General features: G+C 34.6%; 1 protein-coding gene across 3 annotated transcripts; it reads right to left on the bottom strand.

Moving 5' to 3' along the window:
- Positions 1 to 1,835: 1,835 nt before the first annotated feature.
- LOC122280642 (DNA mismatch repair protein MSH4) lies at positions 1,836 to 19,932 on the bottom strand. 3 transcript variants are annotated; one of them, XM_043091619.1, is made up of 25 exons: positions 19,791 to 19,932; positions 18,545 to 18,748; positions 18,361 to 18,396; positions 18,156 to 18,268; positions 17,455 to 17,500; positions 16,771 to 16,817; positions 16,489 to 16,596; positions 16,253 to 16,328; positions 12,996 to 13,068; positions 12,744 to 12,889; positions 12,574 to 12,659; positions 11,200 to 11,339; positions 10,958 to 11,097; positions 10,802 to 10,852; positions 7,804 to 7,867; positions 6,199 to 6,342; positions 6,042 to 6,109; positions 5,854 to 5,912; positions 4,881 to 5,037; positions 4,694 to 4,746; positions 4,522 to 4,620; positions 4,064 to 4,178; positions 3,856 to 3,978; positions 2,266 to 2,470; positions 1,836 to 2,173 (listed from the first exon to the last, which is right to left on the bottom strand). In XM_043091619.1, the coding sequence occupies exons 1-24, from the start codon at positions 19,854 to 19,856 to the stop codon at positions 2,276 to 2,278; spliced, it is 2,409 nt and encodes an 802-aa protein (XP_042947553.1). In that variant the 5' UTR covers positions 19,857 to 19,932; the 3' UTR covers positions 1,836 to 2,173; positions 2,266 to 2,275. The 3 variants fall into 3 exon arrangements, with proteins under 3 accessions (XP_042947553.1, XP_042947552.1, XP_042947554.1); XM_043091618.1 differs by having other exon boundaries at positions 1,836 to 2,470; XM_043091620.1 differs by having other exon boundaries at positions 1,836 to 2,470; positions 4,097 to 4,178.
- Positions 19,933 to 22,936: the final 3,004 nt, after the last annotated feature.

Below are 22,936 nucleotides of genomic sequence, written 5' to 3'. Positions count from 1 at the left end.
GTGTAAGCAAGGATGAATTTAGCTACTAACCTAATCAGTGTTATTATGCTTGCTTGGGACTTCCACCCAGTTAATTTTGCTTGGATTTTATCCCCTATGCCTTTGAAGGCATTGCTGTTGGGGCATCAAAACTAAGAGGAAGACCTAGGTATTTGATCATAGTTGAGGAAGCTTTAAAGTTTAAGATCTCTTTAATAGCTCTGATTGTGGAGAGAGAAGAATTGTTGCTGAATTGGATGGAGGATTTTCCTGAGTTAATCTTTTGCCTTGACTAGGAGGAGTATAAGCTAAGACACCTAAGGAAGGATTGTGCATTCAGAATGAATGTTGATCAAAAAAGAACTAAATCATCTGCAAAAAGAAAGCGAGTGAGATAAGGGGCATTTTTGCTTATGTTAATACCCATAATTTTTCCGAGTCGTTCCTCTTTAGTGATTGGTCTAGAAAGTACTTCACCACCAATTATGAACAGAAAAGGGGAGATAAGATCCCCTCATCTTAAACCTCCAGAGGGGTTAAAGAACTCACAAGGCTCTCCGTTGATTATCACTGAGAGTGAAACAATAGTTATACATTCTTTTATCCAATTGAACGTATTTACGTGAAGTGAAGTTATTTTGATAAATTAGTTTATAAAAATGCCGATAATTTAAAAGATAGTTATGTAAGAGTTATAAAAAATATGGTATATCTCTCATTTTCCTTGTAATAGCACTCCTCTATCAGCATCAAACTTTTATCTGGTGTTGTCCAATAAGGACATATGATCGTGTCCATCATTTTTCACTTATTTACCAGTCACTCAAGAACTCCTTCCCCTACTTTAACCTTCTTTCTTTATTGCTTCTCTCCCTCGAAACAATTACTCTCTCAAAAGCATAATTGTACTTCCGTCATGCCCCTATTCTTTTGGCCTCTCCTTCGTCCTATTTCTCTTCCTCACCCGTGCCACATCTCTCAGCGTCCCATCACCGCCACAGTCACCATGTACTTCGCTTTTCGTACTCGACTATATAGATATTTTACAGTTTTTGATCAAACTCTAACACCTAGAATGAGAGACATAGATACGTAAAATAAAGCTTATAATATTTATTAAGTATTTAATACTTTCTAATAAATTTACTTTGACAGCTATAAAATTATAAATGTTGCATGGTCTGTTATATGTCTAACATTTTCACACTCTAGACCATAGAGTTTGATTAAGAACTCTAGGTAATTAAAATTTGAAAATTAGGAACATTTCATGACCAATTGAAATATGTTGGTTTGAAATTTTAAATGTAAAACTTTACGATTCTAACATTTAATATTAGTTAATTTGGTGTGATTAAATATGTTCTCTAAATTTCTTATTTCACAATTGAGTCGGAAAAGTTAATTAAACGGGCCTTCCCAAGCCAAGGGTGTTACGCTACGGGACTATGTCGTTCACCACATGGGTTGGTAAAGAGCTGTGCTGTATATGGGCGTTGCTAGTCTGCCCTCTTAGACATATCGCTCAAAGTTAACGTTAGTGCGTTTGTTTTTATTTAAATATTAAAAAAGATATGCAAAATATTGTAAAAAAACACACAAATGAACTATTAGTGACTTTGAACAGTACGTTTAGGACGGCAACATATCATTTTCCTAATTACGTACACGGATCAAAACACTGTAATAGAACAAAGGCAAAAGAATCCCGTGTTCTGTTTCCGTGTTAAAAATGCGATTTAAGTGGAAATGTTTCAACTAGGTGTGTGTTTGTGTGCACAAGGAACGAAGAGTATGGGGGTGTTGGGAAGGTGTCGAGGTGAATTGAGGCCTGATTTAATAAACTGTGGATGCAATTTATCATGGCTGAATGTGTCCAGATATGATAAACCCTGGATGCAATTTCTCTTAACAAATGTTAAACGAATATAACTAACACCTACCCTCTTTTCTTCCTTGAAATGCAAATCAATACAAAATGTAAAATCCCTATGCAAATGGAAAATACCAATGTGAGATAATGGGTCCGCCTACATCGGCATTTAATCATGGTGACCATTTCCGCTTCAACTTGTGCCAAAATTCAGTCAGGCACGTAAGAGAAGCAAAAGAACATAAACTTCCTTGTGGCTTTGTTGCATCCACCAAGGACGTACGTTCAGCTCTCTGTTATTTCATGGAAATCATGACCCTTCTGCAAGATCATGGGGATTCCCCCTCCCGGTCAAACTGTAGAACTAGTTATATTTATTCTTCAAATCACTCTGGCTTTCAATTATAACGTACCCAGTAAATATCATAAGACGGAATTGTGCTTTATAGCAAGCCCTATACTTCCATCGGCATACTGCTCTTTAAGATCCTGCAATGCTTGTCTAATTGAGTCCTCGTCTTGGCTGGAGTACTTTAAGCATATCAGCCGTTGAGCAACACGGTAAGCCATCTGGACTGGATGATACTGCATGTAGTTTATTTCCATCCTCTTCACTTCCTAGACATTGGAAGTTGTTTTATATAACAGGTTACCGAAGTTCATGAAGATCTTTCTATACTTGCAATCACAAAAGATCATGCGGTAAATCATATCGAGTGAAAAGAAGATAGGCAGTGAAATGATTTCAATTTCAACATCTAAAGGAAAAAATGGTTCCTACTTGCCTCATATGGTGTATTTGGTGGAAATGAACAATAGAGGTTGTGAGGACCGTTAAGGGGTGATGAAGGAGCTCAAAAATTATTATAATTTTTTTAATAGTCTCTTCCTGATCTGGACAGCTTCCATAGACTTTTATGGGCTTAATTTTAATTTTTCATGTTTTTCTTTTATCTTGTTCTCTTTCTAGACTAGATAGAGGTCCCTCTTGTTATAGTAACGTTAGATAAAAGCCTAGAGCTTACAAGTCTCATGCAATCATTTAAAAAAAAGTGGTACTCACTATAAAAAAGTGGATTTTTTTCAAGTGAATCTTACTTTCTTTCAAAGAGTTTGTGCGGGGCTTGCACAAATCATTTAAACTTTTGTTATACTTAGGTTACACCTTTTGCGCTTTTTAGTGAAATTTTAGTACTTATAAAAAAGGGCACTGGTTTCGTACACGATTTTTTTACTAATGGCAGATGAATAATATGGTCACAAGTTTGAAAGCCTAAAACCAGAAAAGCCCACAATCAAGGAGTTAAAAGCAAATAATAATAAAAACATCTATAAAAAATGTACAAATCTGAAAGCCAATATCGATGATAAATAGTTACTAAATAAGTATCTAATACACTACCTTTGTTAATGTTATATATAGCTAAAATTTACCAAATCTCCATTTCTGTTTAAGAAATCTGAGCTGCTTTGCATAAATGGTAGCTCTTTTAAATTTGAACTCATGATTAAGGCTTAAGAAAGTTGAACGTTACAGACTACACGTGATAAATTCAGTCAAGGAGCACATGTACTTTACCAAGATCTTGTGATTTAGATGAAAAAATCAGGGTGCTTTGGGCCTCAATGTTCACACTGGCATACGAAGACCCTTATAAGAATTTGAGATTTTGCATAATATCTGTCCGTAGAGCTTTTATAAAGGAAACACTTCAGCGCAGTTGATCCCTTTTGTTTAGGACCTTCATGGACAAACTAGGACTAGAGATGGATCAATCGACTGCACATTTTCCTAAAAAATGTATACTGAACCAACAGATGGATTCAGATTAGTAGCTGCTCTTGCTTCTTTCTTACTTGTCTGCATGTTATCTACCTTGGACTCTTCTAAAAGTTTTCTGCCTTAAGTTTCACTATTTCTTCATTTTTTTTAAGGCATTAATGTAAAGAAAGAACTTTGGACTTTAGAAAAAAATATTATCCTTATTGGGATTCGGGGTCACCTTTTCAGTGATCCGGTATGTGATGCTTCTGGCTGTTTCAATAACTGAGCTTGGTAAACCTGCCACTTCTGCCAACAATATGCCATAGTGTGGTACACGTCTTGGACCGTCCTTGAGTTGATGCTGAGTAAGTAAATAAGATATTTTATTCAGGGAAAAAAAAAGTTAAACAAGCAAATATTAAAGCAAAAGAAATTTGTTCCTCAACCTTGAAATCTAGACGGTTGTTTCTAATGTCAACCTGAAAGTGAAGAATTTTCACGTTTGGATAGATGGTTGCTAATTCTGATAGATTCTCCATATGAGTAGCAAATATAGTATACCTAAAGACGAGAAGACAACACTTTAATTCAAAATGTTAATGAGTGCAGGGGGAGAAGATAAATATGCGTTATCTTTACAAATATTAAGGTTGAACACATTCTTGCCTGTAGCAATTTTTCCTGCCCTAACAGCTTCTAATGTTCTCTACTATATACTCTGGTTACAAGAAAGATATTTGTTATAATAATATTTCATACACGCCATGTCCAAGAGACTAGCTCTGTGATCCTTGATTGCATAACTACATTTTGGCATTTTTTAAATAGTGGAAATTAGATACTAATTTCTAATTTTCAAAATTCATAAAAAACATGGTAATTGGTGAAGCAGGAAACAGTTTACGCTTTCTGTGGTAATAGATACTCGCAGCAGCTCCATGCAATTGCAAATCCATCAGAGGAAGAAGTAGCCCTCCCAAGCTCATCCATTACAATCAGACTCCTGTCCCCAATAAAAAGATATTTACAGAAACTATTGCACATTCTAATGGTATAAACATCATATAGGATATTACCTTTCAGAGACATTCTGTGTTACAAAAGCTGTCTCTTTCATCTCTGTCATGAACTGTAACATTCAAATAGCACAAGACATGATTTTTCTCTCTATGATCCTCAGTTAATAATATCAACTTATATGCCACTAATTCCCATAGTATATAATAAAGTATAGAGCTCTTGACACTGTAAGTGAAATCATACTGTACTGGAGTTCGATTCGAGATTATCCACTGCACCCATCCTTGTAAATATACGATCAACCACCCTTAAAGTTGAGAAGTGAGCAGGAACATAGCAACCAATCTGAGCAAGAATAACTATAAGACACACTTGTTGAAGATAAGTGCTCTTTCCACTCCTGAAGGAAATAATACATATTAAACTTGAGATATATATAAGAACACATTATTTGGGGGCATTGGAACTCAGAAAATGAAATCATAATAATACAATCAAAGATGAAAGGACTACATGCAGAAGAAATGTTTAAAATGAGCATCTCTATGGATTACACTCTGAATAGGTGTTCAACATATAAGCCTACTCTGAAAAAATCACATTCACCTCAATTATTACAAGTGCAGTATAGGTTATCCAAAACATATTTGCAATGAAGTATCAGATGTATTTGAGAATGTAGATTAGACAATTCATAACAATCTGTGTCTTCCAAATAGCAACAAATTGATGCCAACTACCATATAATTACAAAATGCATGCTCTAAGGCTTCTTTAAGCTTTTTAAACTCAAATGCTCCATAAGAAAATTACAAGGGTACATATCTCAAGACAAAACATATTTTTGGGGATTCTTAGGTAATTTTTTATTTCGTTGCTTGGTTAATCTTGTTTCCCATACCTGAGGTACTGCTACTTGCATGTAGGTAGTTGGTACACATTTGGTTTCATTGGTGTGTAATGTTATAGATTCTGCATGTGTAATTAACCATCCTGGGATTTAAACCTGCATCCACGCTGTTGAAAACTCATGTCCTCTACTGGTAACCAAATAATGAAGTTGGGATTTTTTTACAGTTTTTTATTTCTTTATTTTATTTGAAGGTTTCCGCATTCTTTAAAAAGGACATGTAAAAATATTCTCAAGGAAAATACATGATGCACGAAAAATTCTGTATCTGTGCAAAGAACAACTTTAATGAGAGCTTTTTCTTACATGTTTGGGCCCATTATAATCACCATATTTGATGCTTCTGAGAGAAAGAGATTGTTGGGCTGAAAATAAATAAATAATGATACTAAATAATTTCAATAGAAATTGAGTTGGAAAAAGAAAAAGACTTCCTACAGATGACAAAGAGTATGATACAGCAATCAAATCACCAAAGATGAAAAAGAACATACGATGAAGTCATTATGTATGCTTTCCAGGATGGGATGCCTTCCAGCATCAATTGCCATTGGGCCATTATCTGGCAGAAGTTTGACATGATTAGGCATATTCCTAATTGCTCTTCTAAGAGTCACCAGAGACTATGCCAGAACATACCAAATAACTTACCTGTGAATTCTGGTCTAGTATATCGATCAACAGGCTTAGTGGATATTGTATGAGCAAATGAGTTGACAATCATATCTAACAGGCATAATACCTCTGCAAGTAGAGTGAGCAAAGAGACATCCTCCCGTATGGCATCTAAAAGTGCTGCATGTCGTACAACATTACCATAAACTAAACATGTATCTACAAAGCATAAAACACCTGAAACCTATAGTAATGTATCAAGGGCATAATGAACTTCAAAAAAATAAAGGTACAGACATCTAAATATTTTGCATAGTCATTCACCCAAATCTTCAAATCTTTTGGATCCATAAATGCCAACGGTAAAATTTTTATTCTAAGTTTTCAGAGAGCAATGGATCCAAGAATCAGCATTTAATAGTACTAAGCCTTCTTAGGTATTCGCAATGCAAATGCAATATTTTGTTTAATAAGTGGAACTTTATTAAGGATCAAAAAACATGTTGCCCAATTACAATGGGCATATAATGAGAAACACATAGCAAGAAGAAGAAAATAGAGTAAGCCCTGAAAATCAGAAAAAGAAAAAAAAAGTGAGCAAACATCAATGATACAAGGTTTTGAAATGGAAATCCTTAAGAGCCGCCACCATCTTCTCCTTATTCACGAGAAACACCTAGCGGTGAAAATGTATGATGCTAATAGCATTAATTTCAAAGCGTTAACACAATTTTTTTAATCGGTAAAAAGATGTTAACACAAAAAATTCATATATAGCATTATAAATATGAAAAGTAACAAGTATATGAATTTATGCATCAGATATTTTTTTTAGTAGGTTTTTTAAAAAAAATTTTTGATAGGTGAATTTATGCATCAGATATTTTTTTTAGTAGGTTTTTTTTTTTTTTTAAATTTTTTGATAGTTGAATTTATGCATCAGATATGAAAACAGGTAAGAACAATCTAAAAAATTTCCTGCATATGAAATGGTATCCATAAGTTGCCTGGGCTTATGAAAAATTAGCTATGAAAAGCTTTGGAAAACTTATACCACAATCAATCTAGAGATATGCATTAAATCTATCATGGCCTTCAATAATGTTACACTAAAATGAGAAAACCCTAATGTAATTGATGGTTTTAGATAGCTTATGATTATCTCTAACCTTTAAACACTAACACCTTTCCCCTTCAACCCAAGGCACCTGTACACTGAATGACAAGTTTGCAGCTAAATCTGATTACAGTTCATTTCCCATATGTTGTCACTCAGCAAATGGTTATTACTTAGTTGTAAATATGAAAATTCAGGCTTCATGATTTCAATTTTTGAGCACTTTCATGTATGATTCACAATAGAAAGAAAATGGAAAAAAGTCAACTCATGAACCTTAAAATACAGAAGATGTACTAAACTGATCAGCAATTTTTTTTATTTTTTTTATTTTTTTTATTTTTTATTTTTTATTTTTATAAAAGTAATAGGAACTTTTATTGAACAGTGCAAAGGCTTAGCCCAAGTACACAATAGGCATACAAGAGAAACACCTAATTAGGAGGGAAAAGAGATTCAAGGAAATCATGAAAACAAAAAAAAATCTATAGAAGCTGTAAACGGATCAGCAAATTTAGGACAACCTTCCAGGCAAACTTCTGTTCGTATATAGCACTCTGCAGCTGCAGACTTATTTCTAACATTCAACTGCAAATTTCATTGAATGGATCAAAGTATGAATATTTATCAATAGCCATCCAGGTTCATCAATTTATGACCGATTTATAACATAGTGATATACTAACAGCATAATGGAATAGCATAATACAGTTAATTTATCATGTTGATCACAACAACGATAAGTAGGCCAACAGTGTAATATTCCAGATTAAGAATAGGAAGGTAATGAATGGGATCTCACATTACTTGGAAATGAGAAGTTCTTGCCCCTTGTAATGATTTTAAGCGACTCAAATAGTAACCTTGACTAATCCTTTTGGTGTATGGGCTCAAATATGACTTGAGCTTTCGTTGGGCCATTATAAATGGTATCAAAGGCAATACAAGCAGAAGTGTGGGACTTGAATTATGTCACCTATAATGGAATAGCTTGACAAGGATGTCAGAGATTTTAGGAGGGAGATTGGAATACCCCAGATTGAGTATGGGAAGATTGTGAATAGGATCCCACATGGCTTGGGAAGGAGAAGTTTTTCCTTTTATAAAGATTCCAAATGGCCCCAATTGTAACCTTGACTATTTCTTTTGGAATATGGGCACGGTTTGGCTTTAGCTTTCCTTGGATTGTTACAAATAATGATGCTCAAATTTCATTATATTCAATACCTATTTTTAATTTAATCTGCATTAGCTAATACTAACCAACCTATCGACAGAAGTTTAAAATAAAACATCTTCTAGGTTACTGACAATATAAAAGTGCCCAAGATCAAATATCAATGACATGCTACAATGTGAAAGGGCATGTTTCTGTCATTTGGCTGGTATGTAATAAGCATCCTGTTGAGAAGTTATTTTCTTTTCCAATATCCATCCCCAAGAAATTGTCGTGGTTGTATCTCAAATTGTATTATGAAAGATTGCAACTACCAATTTAAGTTCAAGGTCAAGCTTAGGAATCCATGGCGAATTTGAACATATCATTATCGACTACAAGCTAATATCACCTCACTTTCACTAAAGATCAATACGCAACACTAGAATCATATAAAATTTGCCTATGGCATGAGTTGTGAGACCAATTAAATATTACAAAAACTCCACACTCAACAACTGCTGAGGAATCATTACATTATTTATATTATTTGCTTGAAGGTCTTCCTATAATTAAATTTCATGAGACTAGTACAAATAATACATCAGTGGAGTGAGAACCCAAAGTTAGGGTTTCGCTTCCTTGACGGCTATATTATTATTCTTCTTTATTCTCATTATTCTTCTTTATTCTCATTATAATCTTATATCTTGCACTCAGCATCCACTACTGAACTTTGTTACTTTGTTTTCTGTCAATATCTTTGACCCTCTTATCATTTCTTTACATCTCAATTATCTTCTACATCTATTCCTAAAAATTTTCAAGATGCACTTACTGATCCAAAATGGAGGCAAGCAATACAAGAGGAGATGAAGGCACTTTACAAAAGTACGTATGGGATAATGTTAAATTGCCTAAAGAGAAAAAGGCGGCTGCAAATAAGTGTTTACAATTGAAGCATAAGGCAAATAATTGTATGCAACGACACAAGGCTAGATTGGTGGCCAAGGGCTTTACAACAACTTGTGGAATTGACCATAAGGAGGCATTTGCCCCTTTATTAAACCGAAATCAATTTGAGTTTTATTCTCTTAGAGCAAATTTGGGTTGGCCACTTGTAAAGAATGCATTTTACATGTAAATGGAACGGAGACTTGGAGAAGAAACTAAACACAGATGTTCTGCCTGTCCTAGAGTTTAACTTGGCAAATGGTGAGGCAGGCAGGTTAAAGAAGACATTGTCCAGATGTTTCTCACACTCGTCTAGAAACTGCCAATGCACCAAGTATGGTGAGTCTCATAGGGTAAAAGTTAATTGGATTCTTCATTAACTGAAGTCCTCACCTGGTAAAGGATTGTTGTTTTTTAACATAATTACATGTGAGTAGGATTTTATATAGGTGCTGATTGGGCTGAATCAATTTTAGATAAAAGGTCTACTTTAGAATATTGCACTTTAGTAGCCAGGAAATCTAGTGACCTGGGGAAGTAAACAACATTACATTGTAGCTAGATCAAGTGAGAAAACTGAATTTAGAGCTTTGCGAATAGAGTAAGCAAATTACTATAGTTGATAATGTAGTTCAAAGAAATTGGGTACAACAATAAATACTTTGTGATATTCACTATAATAACAAAGCAGAGATTAATAGTGCTTATTTCAACATGATAGAACCAAGCATATTGAGATTTGGGAGAAATTGCATTCTGGCTTAATTTGTACACTTTATGTGACAATAGGACAGCTGAGGACATTCTGACGAGGGAAGTATCAATGTTCACACAACCTTGAGCAAGCTTGGCATGTGAGGTATCTTTGCGATAGCTTGATGGGGAGTGTTAAGAGTTAATACATTCTATGTTTTCTTTTATTAGAATGGAGGAAATCTTTGTAATTGTATTTTTAAAGACTAGTATAAATAATACAACAGTGGAGTGAGGACCAGGAGCTTGGGTTTCTCTTTGGATTCCCTTGATTGGGTCATGAAAAGGAAAGTTTCCTCTTCCCATGTCTTGACCTAACCAAAAAAGTTACTGACGATGGCAGATATATTTCTCTTTTATTTAGTTCTCCTAAATTCAATTTTCTAATTTTATCTTCTCTTTCTCCATTTTACCTTTTCAACTGCAACAGCATTACATATAGAACTCTAATGAATATGTGGGAGGTGTTACTAAGATTATTTGTAACTCTAATGAATAAGTGGGTGGTGTTATTAAGATCACATCTGATGGCTTGAAAAATAGTACAATTGTCATGTGAGGCACTGATAGATAATTCCTATAATCTCAGACCACTAAATCAATATAAGGAATAAATTAAAGTTAGAATACAGTAATGCTGAAATGATCATAATACTCACAGAAGCAAGTTCCAGAGTTGAGCAATGTATATTGTTGCCATGTTTCAAGACCTGATTTAAGTCTCACCAGTATATAATGTTCAGAAATAAGGAGAATCCTCATAAATAATATCCTCATTAATAATAAAGTACAAGAGCTAATATCCTATTCCCAACCTGAATGAACTTGCTAGGAAGCTTTCCTTGAACATCCTTCTGTGGAATGCTATAGTAGAACCCTTGCCTATTGTTAAAGGGAAGTTTCAAATTGGGCAATTTGAAATCTTCACGATACTTGTTTGCAAGATTATGAATGGCTGTCAATTCAATATTAAATAGGTTTCAGGTTGCCTTACACCGCAGTGACACACATAAAAGAAGGAAGACAAAGAAACTGAATTCTATATGTCGTACGAAACCTTCACTAGTATCACAAAAGGACCTCCTTGCTAAATCCAAAAGCCCATCAATTCCAGCCTTGACAGCAAAACACTGCTGTGTGCGAGCAACAAATGGAACCCGTGCATGTAGCACATCTTCATCAATAACCTCTCCAATCCTGAAACAATACAGCTAATTGAGAATATTTGAACATGGGCATTTATGGGGTATCATAAACATAATAAAACTGGCGGCATGATTGAAACAAATATCAAGTTTCTTTCACACCCCAACCGTCACCAATTACCATCAGCACCACTACTTTCATTATTATGTAATTTTGGTCTGAGTAATCAAGGCTGAGACCACTCACACATCGTCCCGTAAGCTGGCAGTGCTGACTGCTGAGCCAAAGTAAGGCATGTCCAAGTTTAGCCCACAATATTAAAAAAATAAACTTGTTACAGCCCAAGCATAGCCCCTAGTGTTCTGGTTGGCCTATTACTGGCAATGGCAGCTAAAAGAGAGGATATTCAATTCTAAAAAACCAAGAAATTTGCTTACCTACGGAGTTGGATCAAGGGCCAATAAGTTGAAAGTTAAATAAAAGTTAGTACATATATACATATATCATGGAATATTATTTCCACTTTGTCCAAGCTAGATTTGGGCTCAGACAAGCACAGCCTGAGCTTCGCACGAAGTTCATTCTAGTAATCTGGACCACTCAGACCAAATGAACCTAGGCCAAGCAAGCATCTTCAAGCTAGCCTGGCTGAGATGGCCATTCCACTTATCCTTCATCATTTTCCACATGCAATTAAATGGTAGTCCAGTTTCAGCATAAAACATGAAATCAGAAATTATATCAAGAGATTAAGCAAATTTCTTGAACTGGCTTGAGTCTGGAGCAAATTCCTCCAACATTTGTATGAAAAATACGCAACACAAGAGTTTCACAATAATAGAGACACCATCATAATATTGAGTCAATGTTCAGAAAGGGGAAAAAAAAGCTTAGTTAGTATCAGTTGTATATCACTGCTAGCTGAAAAGAATGTCGACTGCAAAAGAAATCAGGAGATAGTTACAGCCGAAAGAGACTAAAAGATGCCAGGGAAAGGAAGGCAATATCTAATGTTAGAGGCAGAACAAAAGAATTTTGTATGGTGTATAGAAGGAACCAAAAAACCAATGTAGTTTTACTTCTCAATAGAAGATACATGATGTATGAGAAATAAAACTTTTCACGCAGATGCAAAAATGCATCATTCTGAATTTTTTTCTAACATATATGATTGAGAGTAATTGCTGGTTGCTCAAATCCCTCAGGCTAAACTTGGAATATTCTGCTCAGCAATTTTTTAACAAATGAAACTCAAGACAAGCGCAGCAGGAAACCTTCAATATACCTCTTTTTAATTGATGCATATTTCTCATTTTCACATACCGACTTGTAAATGTTTGCAAGAAGAAAACTTTTCGCATCCTTAAGCACCTGATTTATGAAACAAGCTGACATTTCAAGACATATTTGAGTCCAGTAAAAATCACATGGCATATTGCAACCAAGCATATTTACCTTTGAGAGTAAAGGTAGCGCATCCAAAGCAGTTTTAAGGAGAATAATGCTTGAGATTAAGATTTGGCTCTTTCTAGCATAATCAACACCCAAGACCTCATTTGTAATTTTCTTTGGCTTAAAGCAGAAGTGACATAGTACTCTATCTGAATGAAGGGAAGAACATATTTAATAGGAAGAGATGTATTAACTTCCTGATGAATGACTTCACTAAAAAGAGTTATGAAATCCCTTGCTTTATGATTTGCTCACCAGTCTCTTTTGGAAATTTACGCAGAACCTGAGATAGTCCAAAAAATAGCTGTTCATTGCTCATCAGCTCATCCTAAAATCAAACAATTGATGAGAAATATGATGGATCCAAAACATAATGTTGTCAACTGCATTTCTAACTCACAAATTAAATAGATGATCATGAGATGGTTGCAAACCTCACAAAAATAAAATTTAGAAACTTTTGAGACTATAAAATATTCAATATATCATCAATATGTGATTTTTGTGCCAGCTAATTTAAAAGCAACTAACGAAATTGAATGAGGGCAATAGTATAACACAGCCAAGGTTAGTTAGCTTAAAAAAAAAAAAAAAAAAAAAAATAGAGAATGATGATATGGATACAACACAATATTTTACAACCGCTCTCACAGTGCAAGCATAAAATAAACCCGTTTATGGTGTATGTGCTTTCATGGGTCTAGATAAGTATACAGCAGCTCCAAAAAGAGCTAGATGTCAGAAAGGACTTTACAGCCAGCCCCAAGTGCTTCAAATCACTACTTTGTCAAGTAAGCTGACTTCATGGAAGATATATCTTTCATAAGCCCAACAGAGTGAATGTGTTAAAATTTCGAAAGAAAGAACACTGAGATGGTTTAAGTAATCAAATATGATCTAAAAAATAAATAACAAAGAATAGGTCCTTGGGAAAAGATTGGAGATTATTATCAAGATAAACTTTTATTAACCTAAAAGATGAATTTGAAATAGGTGAACTTCAGCCTGCGTATACAAGACAATTTAAAATATTCCTAGGATAAATGTATTGCAAGGCTTGCAATTCTTTTGTTCAAATTTTATTATAATGTTAACATCTTGTACTCATCTCAATGTGTAACACCCGGCTCCCCACAGAAAAGAAAGACACTTTCTGTTTTAGAAAATCATAGGAGCTAGAGTGCTACTACTGAACCTGACTTGAAAATATATTTTTTCTAAATGAAGCACCAAGTACAAAGATTTCTTATAATAAATAGAGTCGTTTTGTATTAAGATACTGAAATCATAAATGAAATTGGGCGGAAAAGTTTATTAAAATTTCTCGAAGTCTATGCTATAAAACCATAACTTAACATCTGTGTACATGATCTAGGCCACTGTTACGCCTCCGTGGATTAAGTCCCATCTTGCAGTTCTACCTTCATAAATATTCTAACTTAAGGTGGTTTAAATACATAAAATAACTAAAATAAGTCAATAACTCAATACGAGACCCATCATACTGTAAACATACTTAACATAAGGTTTTTCATAAAATATTTCATGCTGAGAACTTAAAATCATGATTTCTCATATTGATGCTTATGCTATGCATGACTGCTTTATCTGAATTAATTGACTGATCTAACTGGTCAACACACTTAACCATGTGTGCGAGGTTGTGCACCGGCCCCATTTCCCACGGCTGCAAGGAGAGTCGCTAATAGTATTATGGCATACTATGGTGGACCATGCTTGAGTCTGTGGCATACACATCTATCCTGAAACTGCATTGATACCATGCATCTAAATGGCCATCTGATTATACTGTTTTGATCTTATCTTGCACTTGACCTTATGAAAACTTACATGTCTTATGCAACGCGAGATGCATAATACATACATAACTAATATGCGAAATGAAACATGATGAATGATATGTTTGCAAATATCATGACATGCATTGTACGTAAATACTGGCTTTCAAAGAATTGGCTTTAATAATAATATATATAACTAGCTAATATATGTTAATCCTAATTTATGATCAAGCTACTTACCTCGCAGCATTAATCCAATGTTTCTGGCATGAAACCGATCACGTGAACTAGAAGGAGAGAGAAAATGTGAAGGATGTTGTGAGAGGAATGAGGCAGTCAGCTATTGGTGTGGTGAACGTAGGACACGCACGGTGCTGGACTGGGTATCTTGGGTTTGGATGCTGTACTTACGAAGGTTTATAGTTTTTTTTTTTTTTGGCCAAATAACACATGAAATGGAGATATTTATAGAGAGATTTGGGAGAGGATGCCGACGAGTTCAAATTCGAGTTGGACTTGGTTGCGATCATTCAAGAAAAGAGTTTGAATTTAAAAATATGATATAGTAGTTCATTCAATGTAGGATTGGCAATGACTGAGACTGCGTATGGGACTTCAATCAGTGATGATTTTAAATTGAAATAAATTTCTAATGACCGATCTTTGAATTCTAAAAGGAGTCTAACTCGTTCAATAAATAATAAATGAGATTTAACCTAGTTATTGAGCTTAATTAAAACTCCTAATCAACCTCAATAATTTATCACCCGTGGACTTATCCAATATGGCTCATTAAATATAATTTATATTCAATAAAAATTATCAATATTCCAACCTTAGAATTATTGCGTCGGGTTGTTACACAATGTCTACCTAAATAGATCCAAACGTGGTCTCTGCCAACCCCAACGTTTAGTTAAATTTAGCATGTCTCTTTGCATGCTACAAAGTTGAAGTAGAATTTCATGTTTCAAGCAAGAATCGGCATTCCATGTAGAAATTGAACCATAGCCAAGGTCTCACCTTTGAGTTAAAAGATTAAAAATCGCAAGTTATATCAATGCTATTTTGACATGCATACTTAAAAGGTACTGAATTCTGAGATGCATATGCTTCAAAGTCATGCAAAAGCAGTGGATAAATTTCCCAGGCTTGAATGTTCATATTCAAAACCATTACAAAACAATTTATATGGCATGTCCACCTACTACCCAAGCTTAGCCATGAGCCTTGTTACTACTGTCAAAGCTCTCCACCCTGCAAAAATGTAACCACCATTTCCATATATTGCACGAACAATTACAAAAACTAAACCATAATAGGTACAGAAATATAAAACACAGAATTTCTCAAATATATATATATATATATATTATATATAAAACACAGAAAAAGTCTTACCTACTCAGTTAGGAACATAATTGACAATAACCTAATTTAAAAATAGATGATAGTTGGAAAGAAGTAGCACTGTTTAATTCATATACACACCTTTTTCAAAAGGTAACTAATACAGAGTACATGGAAATTTGTGATATATACCAAAGGATGATATATTGGAGATCTCACAAAGAAAAAGAAGAAAAGGGAACCCTAAGAGAAAGGATCATAAGAGAATTTTGAAGGTTCATAAGTTTGAGGAGAATTTGATGGACCAAAATTAAAATAGCTTCAACAAAGATATATGATAATTCTGCATTTGAAACTAACCAGACAGTCAAGGCGAGCATTGATAGTTTCAATATCTTTTAAAGGCTGCAAAATATTGGCACGAAGAAGTCTAGTCCTGGAGAAGAAAACCAAACAATCGGAAATTACAAACTTACATTGATAACAAAAAAGGCAAAAAAAGAAAAGAAAAGAAGCATAAACCCCCTTTTCCATGCACAAGTTCCTACTTCATTATATAAAGTATTCACTCTTCTTTTCTATAATTTAGTCCCTACCCTCCAATTGTTTTTGTTGTCTTTAGCATGTGGAATAGACTTTGCTTTTTGTTGCTTGTGCCCCAAAGGCTTGAGTAAAGTGGCTCAATAATTTCCAAATTTTGGACACTGCCACCAAAATTCAGCTGTAAGATTTCGTGACTATATACTGTAGAATAAATCTGATTCATATATACACTAAACAAATGTAACATTGATGGGAGTTACCACTATCTAAACCTGATTGAATATGTAGGACAGGTTATTAGTATCTGACTTCATTAAGAACGAAGTTAATCATACCTGGTAGCGTCAATGTTCATGTGGTCAAATGATCCATTAAAGGTAACCTGGGAAAGAGATAATTGTGTAATAAAAATTCAAGATTAGGATCCTGCATAAAACTAAAAACAGCTCAAACTATAAAAGCAAATGGATGAAAGTTCTGTGGAAGGAAGACAGAAGTTATGCATTTGAGCTATTCATTTCTAAGAGCAAATATTAGGGGGCCACAATTACATATCAAATGAATGTAAAGCTCTAAAGGGTAATAACCTTTTTAGGGAGCCATTTCCACATGCAAGAAAAATTACAAAGAGTACAAGAAGCAGGTAATTATCAGAATTTTTTCGTAGACTTCTCATAAACAACCTTAGTGTATCGATATGACATATATTAGCAGGTGTCAACATAATGAAAACACATAGCAACTGTGACTGTCAATGGATTAATCTTCAACATAGCAAGGGCAAATTAAAACAAGCAATTTTATTGAAGTGACATTATAACATCAAAGAAAAAACAGCCCCTAGTGCTCTCTCTCTGATTCCCCCGGGCCCCGGTGCCTAAAGGCAGTCCTCATATTCTGGCATCTAGTCTATATCATTCTTTAGTAGGAGCTAGGGATATGCTGATGGTAGAGAAAGCAAATATTGCAACTTACAATTATACCAGGAAGATACAGAACATGCATCATTAAACACATACCGATAATGAGCGGTTTGTAATAATAAGCCCCTTTTCTGCTTCTATCCTGTGGATGAGGCAGTTGGAATATTATTTTATAAGCAAAATACTTATCAAGGTAGCAAATATCATAGCAATAAAAGTACATGTTCTATTCAAATATTCAAGCAAACTTCAGATACCTAACAATAGATCACATCGAGCAACTTAGCAGATGAAAAGTCGTACCAAACTATGGGATGCACAAGTCAAAAATTAGAACTAGCATATGAAGAGATAAAATTTCAAAAGAAACTACTCGTAAAGAGATAGTGAATTAATGAAATCAAAGGATGATAACTCTAAAGAGCCCCCATGGAGGAGGAACAGAACATGACTAAAGATGTTACCCAACGAGAAAAGAAATAAAAGAAACAATATGAAGGCCCAGCTTAATCTCTCAAAGTTAAATCTCCTCTCTTGTCTACGCAATTGAACTAAAAATAGATATTATTTAGACTGAGTTGACTAGTTGTCCATATTTAAATAGAAATATTTTTCGTTTCTCCAAGACCCTCCACATCATAGCACTAGCATGTAAATGACTTTTCTAGACCATTGAGATGGTCATCAAACCTCTGGTCTCAAGTTACTCAAGGAATTAGCTCTATTCACGATTAAAATATCCTCCTTCATGTTTTAGCTTTTGCAAAAATTATACTAGTCTCAAGTCATGAAAGTACCACTTAATAGTAGCGGCAGCAGCAGCCAAACAGAGATAATACTGCTTGTAATAACTATCCAAACCAAGTGCAGAAGGCTCCTTGGCAGCTAGATTTTTAATCAGCACAGCGCCCTGGAGCCAAAAACCACATTTACCACCAAATAGATGCAAGTATCAGCACCCAAAATTTTAAAAATAAGTGAAGAGTAAGTATCTAGTATAACCTTAGTATCATCAAAGCAACCACGGGCCATTACAACCTAAAAAGGCAGTGCATGGTATTAATTTGTGAACAAAAGAAAATCACAAAAAAAAAAGACAGATATGGAGCTGGTTGTCCAAGTGAGCGTGCATGCAACACACACACACACACACAGAGCTGTCATTGTAAACATTAGGGATAATCACCTTCTTCACTGTAGCATAAAATCTATCCACCAAGTCCGAAACTCCAACCATACCATCTGGTGCCAGCTTGTTTGGAGTAACAATGATAACCAATGGATCATAGAAATGCAGCAAAGTTTTTGTGTTCTGATACGAGCTGCTAGTTTCAATAAATTGAGATAGATGCAGTGAAGCCAACCTCAAGTCGAAAGCAGCAACTCCAACCTGTGCGTGCAATTGGTGTCAGTTACACATTATGAATATCATTAGTCATCAAAACCAAACTTGAGCTGACACAATTATAACATTTGTAGAGTAGTGTTAATTTGGGATCAACAATGAACTCGAGCCCACAGATATAAGTTTTAATGACTCTTTTCATAACCATGTTAGTAGCAAAACCATGATTCCATTTCCTTTCGCAATCCATAATATTTGGAAGAGACTTCCTTAAAAAGTATAAACCCAAGGTCCTTCAGCATGTTTCACTGTGGCATACTCAATACAATTAAACACACAATCCAGCGCCTTCTCCAGAATATGGTACAATGTTAGAAGCCTTAAATAGCAGGTTAAATTCATAACTGTTAAGGTTTGTTAATTCCTCTTACTAAGCTAATTGATGCATCAGGTAGCTTTTTCCTACAAATCGCTGAACATTAAGAGAAAAAAAAAAAAAAACATGTTCAAGAAATTTAATCAGCTTCCCAACATAACACGTCTTTAAAAAAGAAGAAAGAAAAAATAGCACACTCTTCTTCAAGTTTCAGTCCTCAACTTCAAACAGGGGACTCCGTGTGGCAACACATTTATTCACAAAAAATTTAAGTCGTGAATTTCAGGACTAAAAACATATTTCTCGGAAGCAGTTAGCCATGGTTGTCATCAACCACACTTCATGACAACCATCTTTAAGATCGAGTTGTGACCTTTCGACCAAAAATTAAAAGTATAAGCTCAAATCTAATCCATGAAGCCGCAGGAACTTGAAGTATAAAACGTTGAAAAAAATTTCAAGCAGCAGTAAAAGTGACCGTTTGGTCACTGAGAAAGATGAAGAAAAGGAATATAGAATATAATTTGTAAATATTATATTAGATAAATTCAAATATGGCGCAGACGTAATTTTTATCAACTAAGACAAAATACAGGTGTTAGAATGATTTTTGAGAAAGTGTTTGGGCTTTCGGTCGCCAAAAAAAATTGCTGCATTTTCTCGGGGAAAAAGGAACTCCGATAATCAGACAGGCCAATGACTATAGCATACTTCTTTAGCTCTGTTCTCGATCAGACCGACCACAAAGCTCGATCTTTCTCCTCCGTCCTTCTCCATTGCTATACCAAAGCTTCACCGAGGTTTTGTAATTGCGCGCCAAATTGAGTCAATGTTATCTTCAGGCCCGGTTTGGATAGAGAATGCCAAAACTCATCCCATCTTATTTCATTTTAATATCTAAATATTATAAATATAAATATTTTTAATTTCAAATATTTAATTTTTTTATTTAATCATTACTTAAATATTATAATTTTTCTAAAATTTTAAATAAAACATAAAAAATCATTCAATTTTTTTAAATTAAAAAATAAAAATAATATTTTAACTTTATAATATCTATATTTAATTTTTTTCTTTTATTTTCTAAAATCCTATAAAATATTTTAACTCAAACTATTTCTAACTCAAACATTTTTTCTCTTTTGCACGCCTATGACAACACACTCTCATGCAGATTGAGACCAGGAAACACTTTATATAAACATGGAGGAAAGACTAGCAGAAATGGAAGAAAGGTCGAGAAGAATTATAGTAGAAATGGAGCCTCTCTGGTGCAAGAATGAACCCCTGAAGCATAGGAATGTCACCTTGTAGGAAGACGCTGCGCCAAGCCATATTGATCGGCAGAGTCATAGAGTACAGGCAAGCCCCACAATCACAATGATGAGAAGAGAAAAATGCACCATGATCTATGTAACCTGATGGACAAATATGAGGAAATTGCCTGGATGATAAGCGCATCTTCGTCTGTTGACTAGTTGCACACCAATACTAACATACCATATAGCGCAAAGTGGCAATATCACTCCTACCAAAGTTCACGTTCCACAGGTTGAGATGTACAATGGATCCCAAGATCCTATCAAACATCTAGAATCATTCAAAACTCATATGACACTCAATGGTTTTTCTAGAGAGATCGCATGTTGGGCATTCCCTTTAATCTTGAAAGGAGCCTCGCAGGGATGGTTCAAAGCTCCTATAGATAGCTTTGAGGAGTTGGGTAGGCAATTTCTGACCCAATTTATGGCGAGTAGAAAGAGAAGGAGGTCTACTGCATATCTCCTCATTGTGAAGAAAAGGGAGGACAAGAGCTTAGAGGCTAACCTCGCTCATTTCAACAGGGAATGCATGATGGCAAACAAGCAAGACAAAAAGATTATGATTGAGCTGAAATATTGCATGTTTTAGCTATTTAAAACCAATGTATTTTAAATTCTTCATGACACTATTATTGATTTTAGATGGAAAAATGGTTAATAAACATAAATACGAGTTGTGATTTTTAATTGATTGATATCATGTTTATGCTTAATTTTATAACTATGATTTAATGGGACAATATTTCCTCACATATATAGTCTATTTTTTATAATCTATTTTTCTTTTAATTTACTTTTGAGTATTATTTCTTTCTTCTTATTTTCAGCTTAAATAAAATTCAAATGGGATCCGGTTGGAACTTTTGATCAAAAGTGCATATTAATTGAGAGGAATGAAAAGAAAGAAGCGATGTACTTGGACAACTAAAAAGTATACAAAATGAAGAATTGGTGGTTATTTTCTTCCTTTGATTATTCAAGATGCATGTGATCTTTATAGTTAAACGAAAATCACAGAGGCTTGAGAATTTTTGGTGGTGCAACATTAAAGTCATACAAGGGGGCTGAATTACGGCAAAAGTGAAAAGAGAAAAATGAATTTTTGATGGGAGTGTGAATGTAATTGGGCGGCAGCTTCTTGTTGTTTGGCTTAACTTTCACGTGAGAATCAAATATTTGATGTCGGTTGGTGCAGCTAAAGTGGACTTGATTCAATCAACCTCCGGTGCTGAAAACGTGGTATTTGATAGTCAAGCAGAATAAAATAAATTTGGTGTCGGCTGGAATTAAAGAATGAATTCAGTGTGAAATGAGTGAACCGACTTCACGTCTGGCTTGAGGTGGCTATAAATATTGATATTCTTACTCTATTCAAAAATGGGGCTTCGCCCCTCCTGGCTAGAGTGAGACTTGGCTGCTAGAGGGAAGACAAGGATAGGAGGGGAAGAAAAGGGAGGTGCAGGCAAGAGAGATTGGTTGAGTGAAAGAGTCGATGGGTGCAGGGAGTTTGCAGGAGGGTCGTTGCTGTTTTTGAAGGGGGAAGGTCAGTTGGTCAGTAGGTGGGGACGTGCGAGTGAAAGGAGTGAGTCGGTTGAAAGGAATCAGCTGGAGTAATTTAATTGGCTATTTTGATAGAGAGGGTGAGAAGAGACATAGAGAGGGCGAGTAGAGAGGGAGACGTGTAGGGAATAGGGAGTAAGTGATTAAAAGAGAGAGTGAAGTGTGAAGGTCGGTTGGTCAGTAGGTGGGGACGTGTGAGTGAAAGAAATGAGTTGTGTTGTGCTAGAATTGTGTTGTGCTTGGAATTGAGAGAGGTGTCGGTGGGTGCTTGAGTTTATTTTTCTTGGAGAAAGTCGGTTGGAGTAGAGAGGGATGTTAGAGTTGAGACGTGAAAAAAAAGAAAAAAAAAAAAGAAAAAAAGCAGAGTTGGAAAGAGGGAGTTGAGATTTCTTTTTGTTTTATTTTTTTCTTGAGTTTTCATTGAAGAGAAGTCGGTGGAGAGAGGGAGTTGAAGGGGAGTTTTCGTCCAATCTACTGGTTTCATTTCTATTTTCTACAGTTCAATGACGACATATATTTTATTCTCTCGACATTAACTGGATTCCAAATTTTGTTATTTCTAAATTGTTGCTTAGTATTTCTTATGTTTTATTTTAGTTTTCTAATGAAGAATATTTATGTGATTTTTATAGTACTTGTAATGAATATGTTTGGCTAAATTTTCATACTAAGGTTAGAGGTGAAGTTTAATGATTTGAATATTATTTTCGGATCCACGTAAAATTTATTCTACGAGCTTGATCGATTGAAGGATTTTATTATTGGATATTTTGATTATCTATATATTTATCTTAATTCACTGTGATTTCCGAATACAGTGAATGCTTGAAGAAACTCTGTGATATTCAAATAGATTTGTGAATGTTTTAATCATCAATCGTTCACGCTCAATCATAAGCGACTATTTCTCTTGATCTTAAATGCTAAATCTTCCAATTAAACAGAATCATTATTCTAGTTTAATTGAAGTAA

The sequence above is a fragment of the Carya illinoinensis genome, chromosome 11, assembly GCF_018687715.1.
Source record: "Carya illinoinensis cultivar Pawnee chromosome 11, C.illinoinensisPawnee_v1, whole genome shotgun sequence".
Classification (NCBI taxonomy): domain Eukaryota; kingdom Viridiplantae; phylum Streptophyta; class Magnoliopsida; order Fagales; family Juglandaceae; genus Carya; species Carya illinoinensis.
This window is presented reverse-complemented; position numbering and strand designations above follow the sequence as displayed.

What these genes read in the sequence shown, in the direction of transcription:
- LOC122280642 (XM_043091618.1), bottom strand. Translation starts at nt 19,856, where the DNA reads ATGGAGAAGGACGGAGGAGAAAGATCGAGCTTTGTGGTCGGTCTGATC. An exon ending in TATGCATCAATTAAAAAGAG is followed by an intron (nt 11,340 to 12,573) that starts GTATATTGAAGG and finishes GTATTGTTTCAG; the next exon opens with GATTGGAGAGGTTATTGATG. An exon ending in GCATACATAATGACTTCATC is followed by an intron (nt 5,913 to 6,041) that starts GTATGTTCTTTT and finishes ATTTATTTTCAG; the next exon opens with CCCAACAATCTCTTTCTCTC.